The 15,622-nt window shown below is 36.6% G+C and overlaps 1 protein-coding gene and 1 pseudogene across 1 annotated transcript; one reads left to right on the plus strand and one right to left on the minus strand.

Annotated features, from left to right (window-relative positions):
* LOC105178397 (protein PLASTID MOVEMENT IMPAIRED 1-like) lies at positions 1 to 3,037 on the minus strand. Its single transcript, XM_011101864.3, has one exon. The coding sequence runs from the start codon at positions 2,702 to 2,704 to the stop codon at positions 149 to 151; it is 2,556 nt and encodes an 851-aa protein (XP_011100166.1). The 5' UTR covers positions 2,705 to 3,037; the 3' UTR covers positions 1 to 148.
* A 10,195-nt stretch (positions 3,038 to 13,232) lies between these two features.
* Positions 13,233 to 15,371, plus strand: LOC148789115 (uncharacterized; annotated as a pseudogene).
* The last annotated feature ends 251 nt before the right edge of the window (positions 15,372 to 15,622 follow it).

Consider the following 15,622-nt stretch of genomic DNA (forward strand, 5'->3'; position numbering starts at 1 on the left):
TGAAGAGAAACTAAGAAGGGCCAATCACTCTTAATCTTCATGTTCTTATGCCTAATGCAAGAATTCTACAAGGCAAACAAGAAAGAAACTACCTACCTAGATTTCCTCACTTTGTTTTATTGTCCTAAAGATTTCTGTAGCTTTCACTTCACTTGGTGAACTTGACATCAGGGTTTCTTATTGGTTTGAGCCACATATCGGCCATCACCCTCGACGAGAAGCTCCAGAGGAGATCCGGTCCCTTTGAAACGAGACGTTTTCCTTTCTTCGCCTGCTTTCCGATCCCATATGCCACCAGCCATTGCAGTGCAGTTAGCTTTTGCTTCTCTCCATCCCATACGTGTTGTGGCCCTGCAGATGTTCTCACTGTTACGCCGCCTACTTGCAGACTTGTCACTTTGTACCTCTTCTCGTCGTTGTAACTGTCAGCGTTCTCATCGACTGCCGTTGCATGAATCAGAGCTATCATTGGTGCCCCCACGGCCTCATACTGCCTCATTGGATCCCGTAATTGAATAACCATAGACAATGTTATTGCTTCCGAATCCAAACCAGAGGTTTTCGTTATAGTGTTTGCCTTGATCCAATCCTCAATTGGAACTGCAGAAGCCAATAAGTTTGTTGTTTTTGTATTGAGTGGTGAAACGTCGAACGGGGCGTTGTCATCAGCTATATCAGCTTGGACTTTTAGGCCATCCACTGCCATGTTCTCGATCTTCTGCATTGAGAACGCAAGAATTTCATCAACCGTCAGAGGATCTTCGCTCACATTCCATATTCCGGTCGATACTCGTTCCTTCCTGCCACTGTTCATTGCCATTGCCATGGATTTGACAGAAGCAATCGTGCGGGCAGCGCTTGAGGTGGCGCCTTCTTTGTTCCGTCCCTGGATTATTGCCGAGGCAATGCCTTCAAAAGCAATTTGCTCTGCTGTTTTGCCCATCAGTTCATCCATAGGCATCAATGATGACATCTCTGAGGTTAATTCTTCAAGACCAATTGCTGCCATGTTCTGGAACAGCTCAAATCCAGTCTTGTTTGGTTGCATAACCAACGGCTTCGACATCTGCATCGCGAGTTTTGGCGTGTCCTTTCTCGCAATGACAGTTCCCAATGGGTTCATCGCTGCCAAGTAGCCCCCGTTTCTGGTTTGAATGACACAGCCTAATCCCTTCCCAAGATCAGGTAGAAAAACCTCTTCCACATCTTCATCATTTTTCAACTTCAGTTTATCTACTTGATCGTTGCTATGCTTGATCAACTTGTCGTCCTCTGAATCCTCAAGCATTTGAAGAAACTCTCTCGTTACTTTATCTTCGTCGGCGTCCAACGTCTGTGATGCAGTTTCTAGTTCATCTGTTTTGCCAGCTTTTTCGTCGGCCATCATTGATTCAAGTGCTTTTATCTGCTGAGCGATCGACTCGAGCTCCGACAGCCGTCTGAGGTGGGACTGATCTTGCACAACTTCCTTCACAACCTCATGACTTGAAACCGATCTTTTATCTGAATTCTCTTCTGATTGCTCTTCTTCCTCTCTGTTTTTGCCTTGGATTTCGACTCCCTTGTCCACTATTTCAAAGTCAGGGAGATCGTTGTCGTCCATCTTCGTCTCCGTTTCCTCAGGCTTTCGTGGGGCTGGTTCATCAAGATTCAATTCATCCATTCCTTGAAGAATATCATCTGATGCTGCTGCTCCTTTCTGTGCAGGAATCCAGGCTTCTGCTTGACTCGACATTCTTGGACTAGGAACGCTGAATGAAGATTTTGATTGTCTTCGGGCAACCGAAGGCGAATAGTTTCCTGATTTCGCCGAATTCTGCCCCTCTGCCTGACTATAAATCCCAATTCCTCCATCTTTCTCCATAATCTGAAAGCCCAACTTCAGAACAAGTTCCCCTCCTTTAGCTTTACCGGAAAGATCGAACGATACATCCCATTGTCTGATTCTTGTACCCTCAAAGCTCTTCTGTATAGACTCTTGAATCAAACTACTTAAATCCACGGCCTTCCGCCCGAAATCCAGCTGTTCAGCATCGACGGCAAGCACGTATATTAAAAACGGACGGGGCTCGAATTTCATGTGTGTTCCACTGCCAGGGGTGAAGTAAACATGGCATCTTATGAACAGAGTCTCCTCAAAATCAGCTGCACCTTCTGAAACTCTAGACGGCATTGTCTGCACGGATCCCTCTCTGCTCTCTTTCTTTCTAACGCAAACCGACAGGCGCAGGCCATTCATAGACGCTGGAAGGCCTTCAACCGTGACAACTTCAATGGAGAACAAGCAGCTCAGCTTCTGCATGCCGATATGAGACAGGGCCCGGAATGGCTTCCAGTTCCAAATCCCTTTTTTTTCTGAAGACGGCTCGTCGTCCCACCACTTGTCATTCTTGCCCTCTTTCCGGGCAGATGTTCTATTTCGTTGGAGCTGATCGTTTTCTTCGGCGTCCAGCTTCGGCCTGGATTTCCATGGAGATAACGACATTCGTCTTGATCTCGGTTTTGGATTGAGAGCCAGCTGACCATCTTTCTCAGCAATGTATCCCTCGGAGTTTGGAGGAATTGCTGTTCTTGGGAGAACAAGGGAGGCTGTTCTTCGGGTCGTGGATGACGCATGGGATTGGTACAACGACTCGCTGAGGGCCTCAAGTTCTTGCAGAATCTGAGTGTTGGATTTTCTTGTACCTGTATGATCAGCTGCCATGATTTCAAGAACAAGAATGAAATTGTGATTGATTCTTGAAGTTAGGCTCAATGCTTGTTTATTTTTGAGGTCAAGGAAGCTGCAGGAGTGGTGATAAATGGTGGTGGTGGAGTGGGGGGGTTTAGGTGGTGGTTTATGAGCCAAGAATGGGCTTTGGTTGTATGTGTGAAGGATAGGGCCATAACGTTCTTGCCTTGTATTTCTCTCGTGCTTCTTGTGTCTGAGAAAGAGACAGGGTAAGAGAATGGGAGGAGGAAATCTAGTGACAGAATTTATTGCTGCATTTGTTGTAGGTAGAGTTGGGTGAGTTTGTGGACCCGAAGGAGTTGGGAATAAAAGACGAAGTAGAAAAGAGTTTTGTGTGCCCTTTTTCCTGTCCTGTCAAAATTCTGTTGGCACATCTAAGTTTTTTTTTCCATGAATTATTTATGATATATTTGTCTCATATATATTATATATTTTACGATACTGACGAACGTTTTATATCAATTATAAAAAAAAATACGTGTCTTACAAACCTCAAAATCTCTTCTTTCTAACAACACACCTTAAAGACAAACGCTTGAGATTTCGATGAAAGCAGATAATAACTTGCGCTATAAGGTTCAATAAAAGATTGCAAGGTTTATAAGCCGCAAGGTTAGAGTTCGATCGCATCACAAACTATATTTTTTGGTGTCATTTGTGAAAATGAGGTAATGTGTTTGTCCCGAATCCCTCGATTGGAAGTTGATGATGCGAACATGCATTTCACAGTAGTTGTATACAAGAAACTTGCGTGATTTTATAAGAACTAAGCCCTATGAGGAGTTTTTATAGTGTATAAGCCCCAAGGCCTTAGTGACATTTGCATAAAAGACAATATGCCGTCAAGAACCCATTCGCGAGTTGATGATATTGGTATACATTATACATTAGTTGTAGACGATGTATTTGCGCAATTTACAAGCCTCAAGATTCGCAAGGACTAACGGGCACCAGCTACTACGGCAGCAATGACAAGAGCTAAGCTACCTCAGGCAAGTCAAGAAGCCTATTTAGAGCTAACTCTTTCAGGAGTAAACTACTTGAATCCCAAACTAAAGAGATGGCAATCAAGGAACTATAATTTATAAACCCTAAGATATGCTCTTCTATTGATCATAAATTCATGAGTCTTGGTTGAAACAGACAATAACTTGCCCTACGAAATTTGCTTTATACATCGAATTTCTGTTACAAATCTTATTTTATCTTCTATTTCATTCAACATACATATGCCATGTGTATAATGAAATCTTTGATTAAATAAACTATATGATACTATTTTTATACATATAACATATTTATATTGAATAAAGTAGAATATGAAATAAAATTTGCAATAGAAGATATACTCCAAAAATAAACACACATACAGGTGTGTAAGTGTGTGTGTCTGTGTGTGTGAGTAGACAGGGATGGTTCCAAGTACTCTGGCCCTCAAATTATGACAGTTTCATGTGGGCAAGTTGGTTCAGTTTTCAGCTAAGCTATTGAAAGATTGAAATTATGCTGGCAAAATTTCATTTTTTGTCCCACTATATAAGGTGTTTATATTATTTTTGGTCTCGAACTTTATGGGCTTAATATTTTTGGTTCCAAAATCTTAAATTTTTATCACTGTTGGTCCTATTCCATTATGTTTTGATGGAGCCGTTAATCGACGATCAGGGAAAAAAAACATCATTTAAGCATTTATTCAGTTTCTTGGAGGGAAAAAAATGGCCCCAACAGGCGCATTTTGTCTATTTATACATGTAAACAATCCACAAGCACTTCTAGCCTATTTACACAATATTTTCATCTTTTTTTCATTACTTTAGCTTGAGAACAATAGGACAAAAGATGTCACAAATATATCAAAATATTTTAAATATTGAATGCTATTGTCACAAAGCTGCTCATTATTATAATTAATAAATAATAATTCAAAATAATTTATGCAGTATATAAAAATTATATTAGAATTAGTTAAATAAATAATTTTTTTATTAAAAAATATATTGATTATTAAATTAATTTTTTTAATGCATGATTTTAAATAACTAATTTTAAAAAAAATTAAAATTTCATCAAATATATAACATAAGATAATTGAAGAATTTGATTTTTTTTTATTTAATCATCCAAACAAATTCAAAATTTTATTTGAGGTAGATTTATTAGGGTAAATTATATTTTGTCACTCGAAATATGTCAATTTTTATATTTTGTCATCTAAATTTTATATTGTGTCACTTTACATTCTCAACTTTGTGAAATGTGTATTTTGTCATATATGACAATTTCTCGATCAATATTTTTTATAGAAATCACATGCATTGAACTAGTGATATTTTACCCATATATTGCGCGTAAATACTATATGTGCAGTATATGTGATACTTTTTGATATAAAATTTGATCGAAAACAGTCATATATGGCAAAGTGCAAAGTTTACAAAATAGAGATAATAAGTTGACACAAAAAACTTTGAATGACAAACTGTGAAACTGGATATAGTTAGATGGAAAATCATAATATACTCAATTTATTAATTCAGATGTAATCTAAGATCATATTTAACTTGTTACGTTAAGGTTCGAATTCAAGCTCTTCAAATTTGAAAATTTCAACTCAACTTCAAACTCATTTAAATTTTTTTTTTGAAAATTTCAACTCAAGCTCAAACACATTGGTACGTATATATTAAATGAAGTATTAGATTAATGTGAATTTTATTGCTCTAATTATTTAAATATTGTTATTAGGATTAATTAGATTAAGAAACATAAATTGGTTTTTTTTTTTTTTTTTTATAAGAGAGTAATTTGCTTATTTGCAATATCACAAAAAATTATTTATATTTTTTTCATATATAAAGCGTCAACACCTTATGTAACTATCTTGATATGTTTTTAAATGGATCGACTAAATTATTCCTATTTAAAGAAATAATACTCATATTTTTTTCTATTCTTATTTCTTCTCCTTCCTTTCACGTTATTTTAATATTTTCTTCTTTTTCCTTACATGACTGGTTATTTTAAATTTATTTTTAAAAAAATTATATTTTTCTTTTAGCTTATGGTATAATAAGTACTTTGAATTAAATAAATATTTTAATAATATATTTTTGAAAATTTAAATACACGCATTGAATGTGGAACGATGACATTTCTTTATAATTCAACTGTAAAATCACATGATTTTGATGAGTACTAGAACGCTGCCAAAACCCTTGTAAGATCTTTCCAATTTTTGAATAGGAAGGGTCAAGATTTTAGCTGCAAAACTAATTAATATGAGTAATGAATAATGATGATTGCTGCATACCACGCATTTCTAGGACTCTCCATTCAGACTTCATGTGCTATTTATTTTAGGAACAATTACACCCATCTTTACGAGATTTGATGTTATTATACGTAAATTTTTTATAATTTAAGAAAATATATTTAGTATTCCTGGAGTGTGTTTGTATCGAACAAAAAATCCCATTATTGATCGAAATTTATTAAATTTGCTGATATTAACAAAAAAATAAATGAAAAAGTTGATATTTACCCTCGATTGACTTAATACTGATTTATTACTGGTCAAATAAGTTTTTTCATACTAAACTATCCTTAGAACGATGAAAGTATACCTCCTCACATGCATTAACGCGTGAAGACGTATGAGGGTAATTTGATCAGAAAATGATCATAAGTCCGTAATAAGTTAGTAGGGGTTAAATGTAATTTTTTTTTGAATTTTTTTTATTAATATCAACAAATTCGAAAATTTTAACTAATTGAGGGACTTATTTGGTAGACAGAAGCAAATCTCAGGGGTACTAGATGTAATTTTCTAAACTATAGAGAATCTATGTATAATTACATCAAATTTTAAAGGAGGAGAGTATAATTATCCTTTATTTTATAACTCCCCTTGTAGCTAAATTTAGTTCAAATTGTTGGTTGAATCCACCAATATTGAAAATAATACTTATATAAAATGGATACCCTATAATATCAACGGTACTCCATCCAGACGCTATCTCATAAGTGGGTAGGTCGTTCACAGTACACATCAATGCCGCCTGCCTAATGAATGCCTTGTCTGTGGCATTGTTGTAAGTTCGAACACCCACATGCCACAATTGCAACAACTTTTCGATTAACGGCTCCAAGGGTTGGTCAACAACGTTCACTACATTGCAAAAACGATTTGACAATCCTGACACATAATCATAGGGGCCACCGCTGTAATAATACAAACTAGGATCAACATCAGTAGTGCAGGACCTCGTACCATCATCAGACATACCATAGTGGTAAGAAGAAAAATAACCTAGTCCGGCTGCATAAAAACCATTCTCTGCACCCAATTCATTTGTTGTTCATTACCCTAGTGGGAATTACTCTCTTCTTGAGTAGCTGGGGTTTGCTCTTCCTGCACTAGAGGGGCAGTCATAGCCTCAAAATACTCCTGCACCCTCTCCTCGGCATGCAAAGTTCAATTATCATATTTTGGCATAAACCCTCGTATACATAAGTGATAACAAGCACTTCCGGCACAGGCATCTAATTTTTTTTCCATCCATATGTCAACACTAACACTTGATCCATTTTATGAAAGTCTTAACCCCATCCTCAAACTCCAGTTTAAGACCTGCCCTTCCCAAAAGGTTCTTATCATATATCTATATCCTCAGTTGTAATAACATGATGATATATCACTACATATTCACATGTATATATAATTATATTTCTACCTATAAATTTATAAATATTACATCACACTAAGAATACATAACATATAAGATCAAGAAATAAAAAAACTAAAATAATAAAACTACAATTTAATTAATAAAAATGGTCAAAGTCGTGGTTACCTGGTCAACCAACTTAAATGATCAGCAGTTGCAGGTCCAAAAATTAAGCAATTATACCTAATTAAGTGTATATGCATGAAATTCAGAAAGATATTGCGAGTGTGTATAGTTAATAATCAATTCTAGAAAAAAGAAAATAAAATGAAAACAACTTGCAACACACACATATATAAGTTATTTTCTATTAGATTTTGTAACGGCGATTGGAGCGAAAAATATAGCCGTTATAATGACTGCATTTGGAACGACCTTTGTAATACACGTGGAGTAAAAAGCCGTCCCATATTGGCATGACCTTTGTAACAGTCTTTTTACATATATATTCACTCGACTTTTTACACGGCCTTTGTAACGGTTCTACTTTTTTTTTCATAAATAGTTATAAATTTAAACGGCCATCCCAAAAACCATAGTAAACTAGTAACGACCGAAATTTATAAACGATTTCTGTAACGGTCTATTACATTTAAACATTCGGACCGGCTTTACATACATATGTTAGAATAGCTTACACAATAAGAAAAGCTGGCCGTCCTTAATATAAAAAATAATTTCAGGAACCGTTATTAATTGTAACGATCGTTGTTTTGTAACGGCGTTACTACCTTGAAACGACTTCTGTAATATTTAGGCTGTTACAAAATTATGAAATTTTTATAGGCTGTGAGATGATGACATCAAACCTTATCCTTTACAAACTTGTGGGAAAAGCCGTGTGTATCCTCATTTTTTATTGTAGTGCTACTTTTTGACTTCAGGATAATTTTTATGATTATACAAAAATTATAAATAATTTGTATAAATAAATCATAGATAAAAGAATATAAATATAATAATCCCTTGTTATTATTATCAACTTCTTCAAAATTCCAATTGCTTATAAGGTTGAACGGCTTTATAGGCTCTACCAATGCGGCCTACCTTAGTTAACAATTTTACTGTTTCTCACTTCGTTATTACCTCTTTCACATGCACAACATTACTTTCCCAGAATTACCATAAACAAGAAAAACAACAAATGCAGTTAAATTATTAGTGTGTAATAAGGAACATCATCATCATCATCAACAACAACAATCACCTAAGTAAAATTATGGAAGGACAACAACAACTGATGAGGAGATCAGAAGATCATCATGATCAATCAGAAGAGATCATGAAAGAAACCATAGCACAACACTTGCCTTTGCAGAGCAGCCCATACCTGAGGTACAATGATTTGGACGATTGCAGGCTTCTAGGGTACGGCTTCGAGTGGCAGTTCTGTAGAGCCAAAGGTGGTGGCACCACCACCTCAACCACTGCGGATGGAAGCCGCATTTCTTTAGGACAGGCTGCTGCTGCTGGCGTCGAGAGGAGATTGATGAAGTGATCGATGATTGTTCAAAGTCTCTCGATCATGCATGTTATTGCTCAGGACAAAGATTATAATTTATGTGGTTTTTCATGTTCTTTTCTTGATTTGTTTCATTTTACTTGTTTTTATTGGATGAGTTCTCCATACATTGATGTGAAGTCACTAATTGGAAACCTATGACTATATCTCTCCAGACCAAGTTATTTGTACCTGATGGGGAAACAAAACTTAAGGATTAAAGACAATTTTTGTCCCCTAACTATAGGTCATTTTCGTTTTAGTCCCGTAAGTTTCTAGGATTTCAATTTGATCCCATAAAACTGAAAAATTCTCAATTTCAGTCCAAATCTGGTTAGAAAAATGCGTGGGTCGCCGGAAAAAGTCACATGCAATGCATGTGACTTTTTAAATTGGGGGCTCAATCGTGATTGGCTGGAGAAGTTGATATGGCGCATACGTGGCGCCCAAATAGAAATTTAAAAAAAAAAATTGACTGGATTAAAGATCGAGCTCGTGACCGGCAAAGGCGGAGGATGGCTTTCGTCGGATCTTTGCACAGAGGTGACCAAAATTGATGGGACTGGTCTCAAAAGATCCGCCAGAATGAGAGGCGTTCAACGGTGGTCTTTCGAGCTGGTGGTTCGTTCAGACGAAGGAGAAAACGCCGGCGGAAGGTGCAGTTGCGGCGGACGACGACCAAGATCTTCAGAAATAATGGATCTTTGCACCTAGTTGATGAAAATGGATGAGACTAGTCCCATTAAAATTGCAGTGAGGAGACGAATCCAATGGTACCAATCCGCGATTGTGGGTCGTCCTGTCGCAGGCGAATCGACGGGAATTGTCCGCGGCGGTCAATTTCAAAGCCCAATCGATGTCGTGGTGGGATCTCAAAATTGGTTGAGGGGTTTTGTTCTCCTTTCTATGAAGAATCTAATGGTATATGTGGTGGCCATAAATTCCAAGTAATGGCGGCAGAATTGAAGAGAGAAGGTGGCGGCGACTGGCGGGCGATTTCGCGACTTTGATTTCCCGTCTGTTTGTGCTTCTTTTCCCTTTAAATCCAAGTTTAATCCACGTCAGTCAGTTTTTTTTTTTTAAATTTCGGTTTGGGCGCCACGAATGCGCCACGTATGCGCCATATCAACTTCTCCAGCAAATCACGATCGAGCCCCCAATTTAAAAAGTCACATGCATCGCATGTGACTTTTTCCGGCGACCCACGCATTTTTCCGACCAAATTTGGACTGAAATTGAGAATTTTTCAGTTTTACGAGACCAAATTGAAACCCTAAAAACTTACGGGACTAAAACGAAAATGACCTATAGTTAGGGGACGAAAATTGCCTTTAATCTCAAAACTTAACAAAGGACATCAACATATTTTCATGTCCGAACCATACAATTTGATTGTCCATAAAACTCCATGAAGATATTGATCTAGCATTCATATGTGTGGGATGGATCAATCTAAAGAATCTTATTTTCAAACCTTATTATGTGCAAAATTCCTTCGATCCAACATGAGCCACGAAGCGTAAGAGGAGATGTGAGAAGAGACGGAAAAATTGTAATTTTAATCTTGTAACTTAGAGGGTGGCATTTTTTTTTCTATGCGAATTGATTTTTACAATTTAACCCTATAATTTTATAATTTATACAAATTTTAGTTCTTTTTAGCTAATTTGACCAAAGAAAAAATACATGTGACTTGCACATGATCTAATTAAAATGCAAGTTTAGTCCTATAAAGGAATTCGTGCAGGACCTCAACTTCATTAAGTTACAAGACTAAAAATGTCAATGCCCCTAAGTTATAGGACTGAACTTACAATTTAATTGGGTTATGTGCAAGTCACATGTAATTTTCTGGCCAAGTTGATCGGAAAAGGATGAAAATGCCAAAACTTTAAAGTTACAGAATTAAATTGCGAAAATCAATTTATGCAGGACCGAGAATGCACCCTCCATAAATTACAGGACTAAAATATACATTTTTCGTTAGAGGAGACACAAAAACATACTGTAATGTGCCCCGTGATTATAAGGTTACATGTTCAAATTCCACCAGCACATAAGCTGTTGCACTCTATTTCAATAGTAATTATCTATCTACTTTAACATTAGTTGCTCATTAGTTATAAATATTTATTTATTAGTATAATAATTAGTACAAGTGTTAGTATTTGAGATTAAAATATAATTGTAATCAATTTATCTAATATATGTATATATATAGGTTTGATGGGCGAATTTTACTTGAGAATGCAAGTTTAGAATGCTCACCAATATATTGAAACCCAAACCATTCACGAATCAAAAATTTAAGTGGATTACGGGTCACTGATTTAATTGTTGGATTAATTATGGTCGAACCAATGTGTCATATTTATGTCATAAATAATTATTAATTTTTAATAAATAATAAATAAAATTAATATACTTAAAAACACAAAAATTCACTTTTTTTTTCTTTGACATGAATAGTTCAATAGGATATAAAATATAATAAAATAAATTTAAAAACAAACTTATGAAAAAATCAGATACACTAAATTATAAAAAATAATTTAATAGAAATAGCAAAACTAAATTGAGTAGAAAAATTAGGATTTTGTATTTAGAGATAACATAAAATAGTTAAATTTAACAGAAATCATCCCAATTTAACATAAATAATGCACATTTTCATAAATAATCTACTATCCTTTTAGAAATAATGCACATTTTCATATTTTAGAAGAAAAATTAAAAATTTTATCAAATATTTATACTTGATTGTTGACCGGTGATAACTCTGCAATTATAATGATTTTATAGCAATTTAATCTTCCTTTTTTAAGCCAAAATATTCCTAATTATGTGATTTTATTGCATATTCAGCAAAAAGGAAGATTACAAGGACGTTTCTGCAAAATTGACAAAGTGCGCCCACGCTTAATGGAGTAGTCAACTCGGGATAAGGATAAGCATGAACGATTCTCCTAAAAGATAAAGGAATCAAGTGTTTAGATTTAGAAAGGATTCTTTTAAGCTTATCTTTTGTAATCTTTTTACTTTTTTTAGAGTTTATCACATATCTATCCCCCCACTACGTCTAGATTCGTAGGGAACTTTTATTATAAATAGGGAGGATCTTTTCATTAGAAGACATTTTATCTTAGAACTCTATAGAATTCTCTGTTCATCTCTTCTCTTTTATTTTATTTTACTACCGGAATTAATGGAATTCCACTTTATAGTGTGTTCTTCCATTAATATGTCCGGCTAAATTCCCTATTTTCTGGTTAAGGTATGGTGATTGCTTGATTCCCATTATGTTGTGAGATCTAATCTGCGTTCTACACTTGTCAAACAAATATTCATGTTATTCTCTGTGCTTTAATTACAAACGTCTGATTTATGAATGATTCGGCCGGTTGTTCATTATCAAGAAGGTTTGCTTAGCTAATTGAACTTTATAAATCTGTGTAATTGTTTATTTAGTTCAATACTTAGTGGCAACATAGCATGATTAGTTATGTCATAGTATTTAATTATGTTATGGGGAATGCATGATCTAGTTTAAACGAATTGTCCTCGTAGGAGTTTGTTGATTAGAATCAGGCCTTTCTAGTTCTTAATGCTGTTAATAGATTAAATCTTGTGGACGTTCCCAAGGTTGTCTGTTAATTAGAGATCTAGCCAACGGTCGTATCTTGGCTGACGAAAAGGTAAGGAAAGGTGAGGTTGTTAGGTCGTACCAACGACCATAACTGGTTTATTTGTCCATACATGTGTTATTCTTGCATCAATGATCAACTCATAAGAATCAAGCATAATCCTAGCCTTAACCGGAAAATCTCTCTCTCATATTTTTACCAGGTATTTTTAATTATTTAGTTTCCAATGACTCCTTTTTATCAACAACCTTCCCCATTATTTTCTATTTTTCTAAAAAGAAATTAACTTAAAACCAATCCTTGTGGATCGACCCTACTCCCACTTTCACAAGTGTAGTAGGAATTATTTTTGGTGACTTCGACACTCATCAAATTTTGGCGCCGTTGCCGGGGATTGGCGTTTTTAAGCATATTTCTTTATTTTCTTTTATTACTTGATTTTATCACCATTGATGCCAAGGTCTTCTCGTACAGGTAAATTGGTATACGATTCCGAAATCGAAAAGACCGCACGAAGACTTCGTCGAGAGACTAAACAACAATTGGAAGGAACATCCGCTCCATACGAAGACGAAGAAGATATAACCTTGGAATTTTAGGAATCCCTAAGCGAATCCGAAGAAGAGACAATGGCTTTGATCCCTGAAAGATCGATCAATGACATGACGTCACCCGATCTAAACCAGCAGCCACTGTGCATTGAATACCCCGACTTAGAGGTAGATTTTGAACTGAAATCTGGATTAATTCATTTACTTCCTACCTTCCGTGGTCTCGCAGGTGAAGATCCACATAAGCATCTGAAGGAATTCCATGTGGTGTGTTCCGGAATGCGACCACAAGGCATAAGCGAGGAACAAGTCAAATTGAGAGCATTCCCCTTCTCTCTCGCCGATCAAGCGAAAGATTGGTTATATCTCCTACCTTCAGGATCCATTACAAGATGGAACGATCTCAAAAAACAGTTCCTTGAGAAATACTTCCCTGCCTCAAGAGCCACAACAATCCGGAAGGAGATCAGCGGAATTCGACAATTCGCGGGAGAAAGTCTTTTCGAATATTGGGAAAGATTCAATCGACTAGTGGAGAGTTTCCCCCATCATCAAATCCCGAACCACCTGTTGATCCAGTATTTCTATGAAGGTCTATCAAATATGGATAGAAAATTGATAGATGCGGCAAGTGGTGGAGCATTGTTCGACAAAACCCCCACCGAGGCGCGTAAACTAATCTCGACTATGGCGTCCAACACGCAACAATTTGGGGTTAGACATGATGATCCACCTAGGAAGAGCAACGAGGTAAGTAATCTTGAAAAACGTTTAAGTCAACTAACAACTGTTGTTGAAAAAGTTGTTGCAGATATTTATCAACAAGTCAAAGCATGTGGTATCTGCACCTTAACGGGACACGCCACCGACATGTGCCCAACTCTTCAAGAATCAACTACCGAACATGCCAACGCCGTAGGAGGATTCGCCGGACAACAACAGAGAAGATATGATCCTTTCTCCAACACATACAACCCCGGATGGAGGGACCACCCGAATCTGAATTACGGCAACCAACACTTTCAAACACCCCAATACCGACCACCTCCACAGCCTAACCCCACGCCAAACACATCTCTCGAAGACATGATGAAAGCGCTAGTGACCAACACACAACAATTTCAGCAACAGACCCAGGCGAACTTCCAACAATTCCAACAATAGACACAACAATTCCAACAACAGACACAACAATTTCAACAACAGACTCAGACGAGCATTCAAAATCTAGAATCTCAAATCAGTCAATTGGCGTCGTCTGTTGGTAAGCTAGAGTCTCAAGGTAAGCTACCTTCTCAATCTGTCATTAACCCTAGACAAAATGTTAGTGCTATTACGTTTTGTAGTGGAAAAGAATTGCAGGAATATGTGAACGAAGATGACACCAAACGTGGGCTCGGTGTTGAAAGAAAGCCAGAAAAAGAAATTGAGGTCCAACAAGAACAAACCAAACACGAAGTGGACCATCCGCAGCCTTTGGTAACTAGACCACCATTCCCAGAAAGATTCACCAAAGCGAAGAAGGAAGAGGAGGAAAAAGAGATCCTTGAAACGTTCCGCAAAGTGGAGGTAAACATCCCGCTGCTCGATGCCATCAAGCAAATACCCCGATACGCGAAATTTCTCAAAGAATTGTGCACTAGCAAGGGTAAACTCAAGAGAAACGAACGGGTAAGTATGGGGGAGAACGTCTCCGCAATTCTCCAACGAAAATTACCCCCAAAATGCAATGATCCAGGTACGTTTTCTATCCCTTGCAAAATTGGAAAGATTGGAATAGAAAAAGCAATGTGTGATTTAGGTGCCTCTATCAATATTATGCCTCTTACTATATATGAATCTTTGAATGTTGGCCCATTGAAAGAAACGGGGGTTATTCTTCAACTTGCCGATCGTTCTGTAGTTTACCCCGAAGGAGTTCTTGAGGATGTACTTGTGCAAGTTAATGAATTGGTTTTTCCTGCTGATTTTTATGTGCTTGATATGAGGGGGGATATTTCTCCCAATTCTACATCCATCTTGCTAGGAAGACCATTCCTTAAAACCTCAAAAATCAAAATTGATGTTGATGCCGGAATTCTCTCTATGGAATTTGATAATGAGGTTATGAGTTTTAAAATTGATGGTGCCATGAAATATTCTAACGATGTGCATTCTATTTTTTTCATTGATTCTATTGATCCTTTATCGCAAAAAAAATGCTATGTTCAATGGTAGAGGAGCATTCAAGACAACAATTGTCAAAAGATCGAGTCGAAGAACTTACAAGAAAAAAGTTTTTCATGACAAAATAAGTTCAAGGAAGAAGTCATCCATGGACTACCAAGTTCCCCTAAATCCACACCATCACCGGGTGCATTACATAGAAGAAGTGGATTTAGAGTGTCCAACTTATTCAAGTTGAGGCACAACAATGTCTAGCCAAAGACATTAAAGAAAGGCGCTGCATGGGAGGCAACCCATGAAAT

The sequence above is a fragment of the Sesamum indicum genome, linkage group LG2 (assembly GCF_026168435.1).
Source record: "Sesamum indicum cultivar Baizhima isolate 11 linkage group LG2, ASM2616843v1, whole genome shotgun sequence".
Taxonomy (NCBI): Eukaryota; Viridiplantae; Streptophyta; class Magnoliopsida; order Lamiales; family Pedaliaceae; genus Sesamum; species Sesamum indicum.